This window comes from Blennius ocellaris, assembly GCF_963422515.1.
Source record: "Blennius ocellaris genome assembly, chromosome: 19".
Taxonomy (NCBI): domain Eukaryota; kingdom Metazoa; phylum Chordata; class Actinopteri; order Blenniiformes; family Blenniidae; genus Blennius; species Blennius ocellaris.
Genome location: NC_137668.1, coordinates 13,431,880 through 13,446,498, shown reverse-complemented (window position 1 = coordinate 13,446,498; position 14,619 = coordinate 13,431,880). Strand labels below are relative to the sequence as shown.

The 14,619-nt window shown below is 40.3% G+C and overlaps 2 protein-coding genes across 2 annotated transcripts; one reads left to right on the top strand and one right to left on the bottom strand.

Annotated features, from left to right (window-relative positions):
- Window positions 1-2,246: 2,246 nt before the first annotated feature.
- Window positions 2,247-7,813, top strand: bco1 (beta-carotene oxygenase 1). The gene is made up of 11 exons (XM_080514622.1): window positions 2,247-2,329; window positions 2,435-2,563; window positions 2,640-2,769; window positions 2,979-3,126; window positions 3,216-3,366; window positions 3,978-4,198; window positions 4,309-4,566; window positions 4,659-4,764; window positions 4,900-4,994; window positions 6,227-6,338; window positions 6,482-7,813. The coding sequence occupies exons 1-11, from the start codon at window positions 2,266-2,268 to the stop codon at window positions 6,634-6,636; spliced, it is 1,569 nt and encodes a 522-aa protein (XP_080370748.1). The 5' UTR covers window positions 2,247-2,265; the 3' UTR covers window positions 6,637-7,813.
- Window positions 7,814-7,929: 116 nt separating this feature from the next.
- On the bottom strand, window positions 7,930-12,944 carry pkia (cAMP-dependent protein kinase inhibitor alpha). The gene is made up of 3 exons (XM_080514623.1): window positions 12,844-12,944; window positions 10,873-11,050; window positions 7,930-10,082 (listed from the first exon to the last, which is right to left on the bottom strand). Exons 2-3 carry the CDS (start codon window positions 11,021-11,023, stop codon window positions 10,006-10,008), a joined length of 228 nt encoding a protein of 75 aa, XP_080370749.1. The 5' UTR covers window positions 11,024-11,050; window positions 12,844-12,944; the 3' UTR covers window positions 7,930-10,005.
- Window positions 12,945-14,619: the final 1,675 nt, after the last annotated feature.

Here is a 14,619-nt window from a genome sequence, read left to right as displayed (position 1 = left end):
TTTAGGAGCTTTTATTACTGCTGTAGTATATATATACTCCTAGCCACAAGAAGCCAAAGAGCATTTTTCACAATGTAAGTTACTCTGGGAAGTTAAATCGAGTGAAGTAAAACTTGCAATAATTGCGACTCGTGCATCTCCCAATATTCTGTTGACCCCATTTTTATGCTTTCTGCACTTGTTTGTCACACATTGAATAAGATAAACATCAATACTCATGGAGACAAAGAATCCCCCTCCACAAACCAAACATATCTGGCAAAACAACTGTGAAGAATATCTGCACGTATCCAGACACAAACTTAATGACCCGACAGCATTATTATGAATTTTAACTGTAACAGGGGACTTTGGCTTGAGTGTCTGCTCCATTTTCCTATGAGGAGAAACCAGTGACGTTGCCCACATGGCTCAACGTACGGTCAAAGTTCAGGATCCCTATCAGTGCACATGCACACGGTCTGCAGTCAACAACGATTTAGTTTGGGCACTTTCATATACAAATACACAGAATATTTTTGAGAATGTACAGTGAACCTGAACGGCAAGTATTCAGAAAATGAGAAGCATTTTGCGGCTTATGTGAGACAATGATTTGATTCTTGTTCTTAAATGTATTCAACAGTGATTCTTCATCTAAGTAAAGGAAGAATTAGGAGGGACTGGGAAAGTCCTTGATGGGGATTAAACCTCCTATACAAATAGTAATTAAGACAAGAGGCCACAAGGTTCTTGTAGTGTTAAGCATGCTTGCTTCACTGCAAGAAAATCCCTGATTGGAGTCCGGGCTTCCATGGTTTGCTGTGTTGAGTTTTCATGTAATTGGATGGAAGGATGGATGGAAAGTTGTTTTGGGACTTAATATGGCCTCACATCAGGATAGATTGTGGGCAATTATTTGTCTTTCCGTTTGCCCTTTGAAGGGCTCACAATCTGTTAAGAATATTTCCTATCTTGTCTGAGACTGGCTTGAGCTCCCCACAACCTCCAACTTCAAATAATCAGGCATAGAATCTGAACATGGTTTTGATTTTAGGGGAAAGGGAGAAAAGTCGAAGTCGAATTTCATTGTGCCTTTCAAAATTGTATAATTAAAGCACATGTGACTTCTTTATAAGGTTCTCTTCCAGGTAGCATGGGCACGCCCACACATTGTTAGGTTTCCATTGACTCATACTGATTTCTTGGACATCCAATCAAACCTGGCCTTTTCTCCTCTTGGCTTCATATCCATTAAAACGCAATCTTACTTCTAATCTTAAAAGTGCATCGTGACCTTTTTATTATTTAATGATTTGAATTTCCTTCCCTTTGAGGAACATCTATGCCAGCATGTGAATGTCTAAACGCAATCAGATGCCCACGACATGGATGGTGTATGACGGACACACACACACATGCACACACGAGGACATATCACTGGTTTATGCTGGATGGAAGAGGCTCATCCTACACTTAAGGTCGCCCTCCAGGGGACTCTTCAGCCTACTTTTCCACCCCCACATTCCATATTTAAAAACAAAAATAGCAGAGGACTCGTCGGCCAGTGAAAGGTCTGTCTTATAGAACCAACTTTCCCAAGATAAATAATCCCACGAGAAATGAAGTTTGAAGTCTCGGAGGTCAACACAATACAACACTATCTAGTGATAAGGATATAGATGATAAAAAAAAAAGAATGCTAGTCATTAAAGCAGATAAGACGTGTTGCTTAAGATCCCAGATGATAGAATTATATCACATTTCTTTGCAGACTTATTAAACAGAACAATTATTTATCATTTACCTACACATACACAAAAACGTGTTTTCCTGGTTGAAATTTAAAACTATTCAACAACAAACTGGGGGTGGGTTCCATATTATTGAGTGTAGTCATGAGATTAAATGAAGTGAACGCCTTAAAGTGCGACAGCATCATTCAACATAATGCATTAAAAAAAACCAAGTAAAAATATTTTATTATCTATTTTAAGTGACTGGATAAATGTGATCAAATAACAGCAATAGGTCGGTCATCTATAGATGATTTGTGCTGAACGTTGCAGAATTTTATGGTGAAATTTTCAGAACTGAGAAACCAGAATTCTGTGAAATCCTCAATGATGGCTGTGATTGCAGGGCAGGCAGATAACTTATCGTCCTCAGCCAACCACACGGGGAGCCTGGGAGCTTTAAATAAGGAGTGGTTCAAACCTCATTGTGCTGCAGAAGTTCTTCATCCGCTCACAACGCGCCCTGTCCTCAGCAATTCCGTGCGCCAACATGTCTTTTGATTTTTCCAAGAACGCAGTGGAGAGTCCGGAGCCCACCAAGGCAGAAGTTAAAGGTAGGTCCGGTGTGTTTGTTTTTTGTTTTTTTAACTCTTAAACTGACTGCAAATGTTTTAAATAGCAGAACTTCATGTTTGTAACTTTTTGTTTTCGTTTTTAAGGTAATATCCCCAGCTGGCTGCAAGGCACCCTGCTGCGTAATGGACCGGGTATCTTCTCTGTCGGGGAAACCAGCTACAATCACTGGTTTGACGGGATGGCCATCATGAACAGCTTCACTATCAAGGATGGTAAGTGCTGCAGATTTATACTTGCATGATCTGCAGAAGCTACATGGAACTAATCGGAAAATATTTTTGCTCACAGGTGAAGTGACTCACAGGAGCAGGTTTCTTAAAAGTGACACTTACCAGGCGAACATGGCTGCAAACAGAATAGTTGTGTCTGAAATGGGAACGATGGCTTATCCGGATCCAAGCAAGAACTTCATTTTCAAGTAAGCAAAATCTATTTTTATTGAAATATTAGTTCGGCATGCACTACCACTTTCTCGTTTTCTTTATTGGTGCTTAAAAAATATCTGACTTGCAAATGCAATTATAATTTTCATAAGGGTCATGATTAACATGCATGTGTCTGTGATCTGTAATGTTAAGATGATTTTAAAGAACTCAAACTGACAGATTTGTTTCTCTAACCTTTCAGAGCCATCACCTTCCTGAACCACACAGTGCCTGACTTCACTGACAATGGCGTAAACAATTTTATCAAGTATGGAAACGACTATTATGCCACTTCTGAAACCAACTACATCCGCAAGATCGATCCCGTGACCCTGGAAACCCATGAAAAGGTCACACCTACTGTTTTATTTGTAACATCACGTGAATATGTGAAGTACTGGTTTACTAAACCACGTGTTTTTGGCCTTGCCTCGCACAGGTGGACTACATGAAGTACCTGCCTGCAAACATTGTTTCATCCCACCCGCACTATGACAAGGAGGGCAATGCCTACAACGTTGGCACTTCGATAGCAGAAAAGGGCAAGACTAAATACTTGGTGTTTAAAGTCCCCGCTGTTTCAGAGAAAGGTACATACACTTTGAAATCAATTCAACTTTGTGCCTGGCACCTCAGTTCTTCCTCTCTTTATCGGCTGTGTTGAAATGATTTGAAACAACCTAAGACTAAGTAAATATAACATAAGAATGGATGAACCAGGGAAAGAGCATCAGTGAGCATGATTGTGCTACTGGTGATTTTATTGTGGGGCAGGACAGCAGCGAAGTCAAATAATATTTTTGTTGGCCAATTTTACAAAATATCCCAAATCACTCTTTTGCCTCGTGGGGCCTTGCAGCATGATAGAGGGCGGAATTTCCCAGGGGAGCTTCAGAAAAACTTCCAGGCTCTGTGAATGGAAAGGGGGGAAATATTCAGGTCGCATAACAAGGTCACACTGATTCCTCAAATACGTGTGATTTAGTTCGACACAGTTTAGCTATAGCTGGATAATATTTGGGGGGAAAAAAAAGAAATGTTCCAAAACAGAGCCTGTTCTAGAATATCTTATGTGTCATAAAGATCTTGAATCTTGAAATTCAGCAGCACTGACTAAGCAGGCAATACGAGAAACAAGACGTCACCACATTTGTCCTGCTGTTTGTTCATTTTCGTCGCGTTCTGTGCTTCTCCATTGCAGTGAAAGGGAAGACTGTCCCTGTGCTGAAGAATGTGGAGGTGGTCTGCTCCATTCCGTGTCGCCATCTTCTCACGCCCAGCTACTACCACAGCTTCGGCATGACCGACAACTACATCATCTTCATCGAGCAGCCCCTGAAGCTGGACATCGTGAAGATGGCCACCGCCTACATGAGAGGAGTCAGCTGGGCCAGCTGCATTAAGTTCTGCCCTGAAGAAAATGTAAAGACTTGCTTCAATTTTCAACTGCTTTTTTTTTTTTTTTAAAGAAAACAGTCATGGCTTGTTATTGAGGACAATAATAAATCTTGTTTCTCTTCTTCTTCCATCAGACTCTGATCCATGTGATCGACAGAAGGACTGGCAAAGAGGTCGAGACCAAGTACCACACCGGAGCGACAATTGTATTCCATCACGTGAACGCTTTCGAGGACGATGGGCACGTGGTCTGCGATGTCATCTCCTACAATGATAACAGCCTTTATGATATGTTCTACTTCAACAAGCTGAATGATCACTCTGGGGAGAGTGAGAAGAACTACTCCAAGCCCAGTTACAAACGATTTGTGCTCCCTGTTCATCCTGACAAGGTAGTAAGCAGAGCAGTGTAATATCTGTGTGATAACTTAAAGAAGACACTCCTTTAAAGTCTAAATTTTGCTCCTTGATGTGATTTCTTCAGGGTGTCGCAGTTGGTGAAGACCTGGTGAAACTCAAATACACAACAGCCAGTGCTGTGAAGGAGAAGGACGGCAAACTTCAATGCCAAGCGGAAGTGCTCTGCGATGGTAAAAATCACTGTAACTTCAAGCAATTAAAAAAAAATTTAAAATCCCCCAAAACAGCCACTTCTCAAAGCATTTCATTTGCCGTAACTTATTGTAACTTAATTTTTTTCATATTAATTTTTTTCTTTCCAACAGGTATCGACTTGCCCCGTATCAACTATGACATCAATGGCAAGCGGCACCAGTTTGTGTACGGGAACATTGTGAAGGACTCTGCTCACACCAAACAGGTGAACCTGCACATTGTTTTTACAGAGCGGGTGGGAACATCCTTGTTTTCGGTTTCGGACATTCAGTTGAATCAGTGATAGTTGCCAGGATAGACTGGACACTTTCAGGTACTTCAGAATCGGCTGTACGTGCTGCGCTTACGGGAAATAGGTTCTTCCGGACAGCATTGTTTCAAAGCTATAGGAAGTACTGGGAATGCTGCCACAGAAAGTCTCAAATAGAATGTAATGCCCTGACATTCTCAAAATTCTCAGCAGCTTCATTACTCCATTGGGTACTCTTGTACGTCAAGGCACTGGGAACAATAGAAAGAAACCTTTAATGTACTGAGCTGCAGAGAGAAGCCAAAGCCCAGGGGTATCTGCATAGAGGGATGTACTCAAGGAAACACATTGTTTCCACAATTAGACTTAAAAAAAAAAAGAACAAAAATCCTCAATTGACCTTGCTATTACAAAGCTGCAACCTTGGCACTTCCTCGAGTTTCAGGGTTGTGTGAAAAAAGGAACTGATCAATTTCCTTCATAGTTGAGGAATAACAAAACAAAGGTGTCCTTGCTTAACATTTAGGGTTTCTTTGATCGAACAAGAAGTGGAACTCATTAACCTTGAGAATGAAGCAACTATTTAAAGAGCATTGTCTGTTGCACAGTTACATTACGATAAGAAGTGATGCATACAGTAACAACAGAACCTGGATATGGTCATGAGATGGATGGGTTTTATTGCAGGGCATTGGTAACAAACTTGAGGTAGAGATACTACTAATCTTCCTCTTTAGCTGCATTTCAACACCATATGATTGTCTGAGTCAGTAAGTCACAAGTCCACATCATGTCATTTCTCGTGCTTCTTTTCGCAGAAGAAAGCTCTTTGCCTAAGCCCAGCAACATATTCTCTGACCGATTGTAACCTGATACGATATGATAAAGTTGGTTCTATCTGAGTTTCGCTGACATTGCAGCTTTGTTCTCCTTCCAAGTGCACGTGCTGCAGGAAATCACACGTGAGCAATGAGGAACACAACATGTGTTTGACGTGCTCAAGTGTCAGTTCAGTGGTAGTTTACAAAGCACTTCATGTGCTCTGATATAGATATTTATGTTTCTCTCGCTCTCTGCTGATGATTGCAGATGAGCTATCCATCAGATGAACTTTGTACCATTTTCTTATTTTTTGTTGACTCAGAGAAATCATGGGTTACAGTAAAAGCATGTTTAATTTTCTGCAGGTTGCAAAGTTTGACACAGAAACCAAGGAAATGCTTTACTGGGATGAGGAGAACTGCTTTCCGTCAGAGCCCGTCTTCATCCCCAGACCGAACGGAGAGTCAGAGGATGACGGTGAGAACATGAACTGGTGTTTATTGAAGTTTAGCTGCACTTGATATCATCTCTAATTGTAAAATGATCTTACCTGTGTTACCAGGTCAAAGCAATTTGAAGAAGAAAAAAAAAAGTACAATAACGCTTTCTCTTCCTTACAGGTGTGGTGCTCATGTCAGTCATCAACTGCAATCCGGGCCAGTCTGGCTTTCTCCTCTTTCTCGATGGCAAAACATTCAAAGAAGTCGGCCGAGCATACCTAAAGGCTGAGCTCCACAAAGACGTGCATGGGTATTTTATCCCACACGGAAAGTAATCAGTTTAGAGTTAGTGTTGAATGTGTTTGAGACATTAGTGCACATGGTTTCAGGTGCTACTTCACGCTACTCAAGGATTCCAATACAAGTTTGTGAAAGAATAAAAAATGTAATCATTTTTTGTTGATAGAAATGCCACAACAGCACATGCATGTGTGAATATATTTGTTTTTACTGGTTATGTTTCTTGTGTTGTCCGAAGTAGTTTTTTTTTTTTTTTTCATAATTTAGAATATCAAAAGTCACTGTTGTATATTAGGAATAGGATTGTTCTAAAATTTAAAGTGAAACTGATTTATCTTCATACACTTCCATTATTTGTCCATCTAGGTGCTTTTCCAATGTTTAGGTGAAGTTGTAGGAAGTCATATAGGTCAGGAAAAAAACGCAGATATGTCTTTATTTTCACTTTATTCCATGTGGGAGGTTGTTTCGGAGTCATGTTGGGTTTCTTTGACTGCATTTAATATTTTTAATTCAGTCGTTCTTTTTCATTACTTGACAAGAAACTGTAAAACCATTCTCAAAACTTCCTAAAATTATGTGAATTTGTAGAATCAATATAGTTTGTTTGAAATACCTCTGATGTCTTTTATTCTCCTTCTGCTCAAGCAATATGTTTGCATTACATTTATCTGTTAGAGCGGCATCAACTAGAATATAGAGAACATGTGGTAACCTGTCCTAGCCGCTATATGAGTAAAGGCAGGGCTAATGCTAACTGAATGAGATGTAATATGTGTTCAATAGTTTTACAAAAATATTAATTTTTATCATGTTTTGCTTCTCTATCAGTAACCTTTTCTATTTCCTAACCTTGACTTTTGTTTCACACAGGAGCAAAGTAGTACTGGGGTTATTTTCTCAGAAGGAAAGTTTCTTCTTCTGCTAAGAAAATACAATTTGATGATCCATAGATATATCTTCTTTTATTGTCACAAGTGGATATCAGAAATATTCATTGTATAATTACACAAACAACGGACTAACTGCTAATAAGTCATTACCAACATATTTTATCTCTTATAAGCCGCTCTTATAAATGTTGTTTTTTTCTTGTTTGGAAGCAGATTTAGACCAGTTCCGACCATTCTGATAACTGCCAGATGCCCAAACATTATTCTATTGTATTAAATGTATGTTGTTGTTTTTTTAATAAAATGCAATATTACAGTATTTGTGGTTGCTATTTTTTTAAACATCTTGCACTGGATTCAACACTGTGTGGTTGAAGTTTCATGACTGAAGTGTGTTTTAATATTAAGTTCTAAATCCAGTATGTTAAAAGCAGAGTTTTTCTGCGGCTGAATGCTGTGTCTTTCTTTGACCACTAGAGAGAAGCAATGCCCAGGAAGCTGCAAACACACACTGTGCATGCAAGCAATTTAAAGATGAATGTGTCCAACGTGATGACATTAAACAATAATACTTCTTACGGCGCAATGAACAGATAGAAATGGCAAAAATGATGTGAGAAATGCAACACAAGTTAAAGTCCTGTAACGCCTGAATCCATAGTCCTGAGTTGCATATGCACTGTGGACAATTCCTATCTTTACAATGAAACACGCAAAATAATATTCGAGCATTACACTGCACAAACTCATCAGAAATATTTAGCGAACATATAAATGTGTTTGTTCGGATAACAAAACAAGGAATCATACAGTTGTAATATTATAAAGGTTCAATTCCTTTTAATATGGGAAGATTTTCAAAAAAGGGGACTTGCAAAAGGCAGTCCATACAAATCCAAACAACAATCATTCCAACATGCTTTCCGTCACTGGGACTACACTCAAAACTGTGCACATAAATCTTTAAACAAGTAGCCATTATAAATAAGACACTAGTGTTACCAGTGAGTGCTATCAGTAGTGCAATTTTTCTAAACTCCATTAGCATTTATTTTGTCTCAGTGTCCATCACTATGCTAAAATACATTTTAAATGCACCTTGGGATGTTATACGTGGCAGCATGGAGCTCCTGCGATATAAAGAGGAAGTGATGCAGATACGAATATTGTGTCGACAATTTTATATTGAAGTCCTGCATCAGCTGCCATCACATACAATGATGGCGTCTTTTCAGCAAAGCCATAAGAAATTAGAGGCGGGATTAATAATACTTCAATTATTACACATTTTCAAAATACAATATTTTTCTTAAAAAATAAAGCAAATTTCTGAATAAACAACTCAACGTCAATGGTTTATGCCTGCAATGCGACACATCTGTACGCGAAATAAAGCTCATTCAACGCGATGTCCTTCAACTGAGGGAGGAAGTGGGAGTCCCGGCAGATAAAGCACACAGGCACAAGCAAAACAAGCAAAGCCCAAACAGGGAGAGCCCGGCCCAGACATGACCCTGGGTGACGTTAATGCGATACAGCAGTGTGACACATTGCACCACCGGATCACATGGGCAGCTCATTGTGTTGAAAATGCATGATTTCCAAGAGGAAAAGTATTTACTCCATCAATTAGGCCTGAACGTGGATGCACAAAAACATGAGTGACTATTTAGTAGAATTCGAGACAGCCTTATGGGTCGGAGTGCAAGAACAGAGCAAGCCACACAAGTTCTTCTTTGTCTCACGACTTTGTTGTTATTGTGAGGCAGTGCAGAGCAAATCAGACCAGTCAAAAAAACTACTGCCTTGATTTGGTCTCTACATGGCTCATGGACGCAATAATAAAGACGCATGACTGCATGCAGCATTTCTGATCAGTAGTGATATTATATGCGGATAAACAATGTTATTCGGAGTGTTATTTACTTACACGATACTAATAATTGAACATTCTCCAAAATTCCACAGGAGAAACACAACAGAGCATTGAGTCAGAGTAAACAAATGTACAGAAATCATTTGATAGACGGTGGAGAACAGCTGTGCAGGCGTGAAAAACAAGGCGCTGTCCTGTCACCCTCGTGTTTCGTGGAAGAGCTGCAGCCACATTAGTGGTTGGTTCAAGGCAAAGGGGGGAAGGGAAGACAAAATTTTAATTCTGTAGTTGAAACTTAAGCCGGACCCAAAAACCGTCAATGACCTCTTTTCCCTGATCTCCATTCCACTCGGGGCATTTGTCCTCAAAGCAGAGCTGGTCCTATTCTCTCATCTTATAGCAAAGAAGGGAAGGCATCGAGGGAATACAACGGAGGATGGAATGCACCAAAGAACAGGACGAGAGGCGGTACTTTGGTTGCCAGAGTGATAACTTCCCGATGGCGGGATGCTGATAGTGGAGGATTTGAACGTGTATCTTCAATGCCGCTCTAAGGTCTAGGTCATTATTCAGGGATCAGCAGGGCAAAAAGACGTGGCTCTTCTGGTTTATAAACGTCTGACTCACGCAGCCACTTAGCTGCCCCCGGCTTGAGTCTCCTCTTCTTTTGCTGGACAGTCTTGGCATTTCTCAGGATTGTCTGCCTCACCACCTGACAAACAGTGGGGGGGGGGGGGGGGTTCATAAGTTTCATGCATAAGATACAACTTGAGAAGTCAGTGACGCAAATGAAGCCGGGTGAATCAGCAAAGTATGTCATGAGGAAATCTGCAAGACCAGAAGTCACTGGCGTGAAGAATCTGCTCAGAACAGCTCATACCAAGTAGATAAGGCCATGAAAAGACTTGAGCAGAATATGAGTATGTGCCAGTTCAACACATTTTTAATGATCCCTTTCAAAAACATTGTCACACATATGAACAGGATAGAAAATATTTTTTAAAATATTTTTTTCATAATTTTTTAATACGAAATCTTAGTTTACGTTCAAAATGGGTTAACACTTTAAATAGTTGCGTATCCTCTCAGTGTCAATTAAAATAAACATGTATGTGTGGGATCGATGTATATGTCATCATCATATCAGTGCGTTTCATAAAAAGGACTTAAAAAGGATAGCATGGTAGTCCAGTGGTTAGTGTGGTTCCCTCATGGCATCAACACATATATGGAATATATGTGTGCTTGATTACTTGTTTCTGTGTGCAGTGTTGGTTGGAATTGGCACCTTCTCCATCTATGGTCTTTTTTTAGATCAATATTTGAACTTGTTGTCTTTGAGTACATCAAGGAGCTTTGTTCACTTGGAGTACATTTTGACACCTTAGTTCTATTTAGATTACTTCATTTTTTTTTTTTAAAGAACTTTTATTCTTGTCCATTTACAGTTTCAGACAAGCGTCGTCAAATCATGTGCAAACAGTAACCCAAATGTGTCTCACCTGATTTGTTGATGTCAAGTTGTGCCAGACTCTGCGACGGGTCGGCGGGTCCCTGCGCTCCCGGGGCTCCGGAGATCTCGTGGATGGCATTCCTGCGGCCGGATCGTTGAGACGCAATGAAGTCCTCATAAGTCGCCTCCACATCCGTCATCGCTGACACACCTCACCATAGCACAGCCTGGATACGCAGGGCAGCGCAGGCTTACAGACCCACATGCAATAACATAAATGGCCCTGTGCTACACTTGAAGGAGAGCTATTGAAATGTTGCTTGTCCAAAGTAGCTTTGCACAATGAACGTGTCAGGTGTTTATGATGACAAGAAGAAAGTGTCACAGTGGGCTACACTCGTTCAATACACCCCCCCTCCTCCTTCTTAGTTTATGACCTAATCCCTGATTAATCTATTTTAATCTCAGCCTACTAGCGACACAGAGAGGACAACGTCTTTACGGGAACTACTGAGAGACGGAACATAAAAGAGGACGCCACATAATTAATGCAACACAACAACAACAACAACAATAACAAAAAGACTAAAAAAGGATAATTAGGCAAAAAGGAAAGAAGCGCTTTCATCCCACTAAAGTAATCTCAAATAGAGCTGCGCTGAGATTTAGGTTAAACCCTCTGTTGACATTTTATCGTTCTGTATCAGTCTCCTTGCACGAGGCCGCCCTTCAGCACTGAGCTGGTTCGGGCTTTGTCCCTCCAATTTCATTAATCAAAAAAAACATGTCAATCTACATTTTTAAGCTCGATATCAACTTTAAATGCAGGTGTCGTTACACTTTTACAATTCACATTTGCACAATCAGAATCAAAGTTTCTTTAATAAACCACACACCTCCCAACACATTGTCTTCAATGGCAATATTGGTCAAAATGACCTCAGCCTCCATATCCATGTGTGGCTCTTTAGAGTCGCACGAGCTGAGATGGACTGCGTCTATTTTTGGATGCCTCAACTGCCATCATCCCCATATTCACTCTCACTCAGCTGCCATTCTCTAAATGGTGTCAAGATGGGCAAGACCTAACAGATGCTGTCTGTGTACAACTGTAAAACAGAACATGGGGGGTTCATAATATATACCCCATATAGGGCTTAAAAACATTGAGGCCTCTTTGATGATAACGTAGTGCTCATTTCTAATGTTAAGGTGAAGATCTGTATGATGTCAACAATAAAATCACCGCAATTTCATAACCGCTGTGCAATAGACTGTCATTTTATTTGTAGCTGAAACTAGAAGACTATTCCTGACAGGTGTTTCCTATGCTCATACTCTATAAAATATTGATTGACACTTTACATAATTCAGTCACACTGTGGCACCCATGAAGTGGAACATCACCATCAACTGTGTGTGAGTGTTTCACGCTCATGGAAAGGCATGTCTGTGAAATCCCAGGGAGTTTGCTCCCATGTGGGACCTGGAGCTCAGCTGGCCTGAACTAGAAACAAATGCCCCAATCACTAAATAGCATAAAAGGCCAGTGCACTTTACCACTGATTTAAACATGAGGGCGAAGAAATGGTGAAGCATGTGGCTGTGCAAGCATTTGAGTTGTGGTGTCAAACCGAAAATTAGAGCGTGAAGGGGGGAGTACAGACATCTAATGCCAAAGTTATTCTAGGTGGCCTGAGCATAACTGGGACTGAAGCCCAACACAATGTTTCTGTCAGGCAGAAATAAACAATGGCACCCTGCACTCCCACATGGAACTCTAAATGAAAATTAACTTTTTAAATATTATGCGGATAAAAAAATTAAATTTTCTAACTGACTTATTGGTGCAGGTTTAGCATCATGCTCACACTGATTTAATAAATCAACAGCAACATGTCATCTGCTGACAAAGACCCCCAACCTGCAGCCATAAACGCAGCCTGTGCATGTAATAATTAGGTATGCATGCATTATGGTCTTCTCCTAACAGACCTAAAATAGTGTGATCATGAAGTACCTGTTTGAGCTTCCGAATATCAGCAGGGGTCAGTCACATCAGCTTGAATCTCCCTACTTATGCGTCCCCCATTGCGCTTCCAGAGAGAAGGCTCCCCTTCGTCAAGCGAGAGTCCAAATAACGCTGCTTCCTGGAAGCAGTTTCAGAATAAAGCTCTTGGCGTGAACGACTGTCAATACATTAAAAAAAAAAAAAAAATTGTTACATCAACTGGTGACATTATTACACTGAAAATGTTACTCATTTATTGGTTTTCAAACCAGAGCCTTGATATAATACATTTGATGAATGTTGTTGAATGGTTTGTGAAGTTTCAACTCAGAAAAGGGATGTCCTTTTCAGTGCAAGCAGACAAAGTAGATTGGAGTTTATACTTGGTGATTCATGGCACCATCTTCAGTGCAGAGGTGACTGTTTTAGGCAGTAGTGGCAAAGAGAAAGAACAACTGGATCAGAGGTTCACAGGTATGAATCCAACGGTTTCCTCTGTGGCTCCCTGCGCAAAGCCCTTGACCCCCAAATGATGCACTGCTGTTCCAGTTTGAGCCCTGAGGAGAGGTTAAATACAGAAAATAAATGTTGCTGTGCATTCGATGTGCATGTGATAGTGAGTGTTCGGGTCGAAACTGAAAGTTCTGAGTCTTGTCTTTTGAATCTCTATACTTTCCAATTAAAAAAAAAAATGTAAAAAGCTTTTCCTATCTTATGTAAAACTGAATAAGATCGGGACTACTTCATGATGAGTGGAGCTCACATTGCACATAATGAAGACCTTGCACCTTTCACATTGCTTATGAGATTCAGATTAGAGTCTAAGATGTTAATGTGAACAAGTTGGCCACCACAGTAAGATTCAAGGGTTTTTGTTTTTTTAAATTTATTTTCAAGTGCCTTTAAAACAATCAGGGAAATTCTACTGGGTGGCACCCTCAAGACCAATCAATAGTAATCGAGGTCAGGAACACTCAACGTGAGCTATCAGGGTCATGAGGTTTGAAAACAAAGCGGAGGGGGATAAACTTTATGACATAGTGTGAACTGAAGCTCAACATGAAGAAAAAGACAAGAAAATTTGGTTGTGGATTTTCGGAGAGGTTATGTCAGGTGACCCCCAGTTCACATCCAGTGTTGACGTGGTAGAACATCACAAATATCCACTGACAGTGTTGACTGACTACAAACCTGGTCATTTGAGATTTCAGAGATTATACAGTTCTGTTTAGAGTGTCCATGTGTTTTATGTCTTTACAGCTACATCTAGTGTCAGGTTCTTTTTCTCCCAAATAATTTTGACTCAATACATCAATGTCCCATTACACCATCTTGTGGTAGAGTCTGTCTGTGAGACTGGACACCCTGTGGTTAGATTGGCTTAGTAATATTACCATTTTAGATCATCATTGTAATCTTTTTAGATCAATATACTGTTTCCTGAAACAGTGATAGTGCTTAACTCTATGTGTGCGTGTGTGTGTGTGTGTGTGTGTGTGTGTGTGTGTGTGTGTGTGTGTGTGTGTGTGTGTGTGTGTGTGCGCGCGTGCATACGTGTGTGTGTGTGTATGTGTGTGTGTGTGTGTGTGTGTGTGTGTGTGTGTACGATAGTGACAATGAGGAGACTCATGCTGAGGACAGCAATCTTGTTGTGATGAGTACAGATGTAGCCATTCAAATAAACGCACGTTCCGTGGTCTCATAACATCTGGCTATGAATTAGTCCATTCAGACGACACACGTTCTCAGTATGGGGGAAACTGGGATCCACTTAGTGTTTACTCA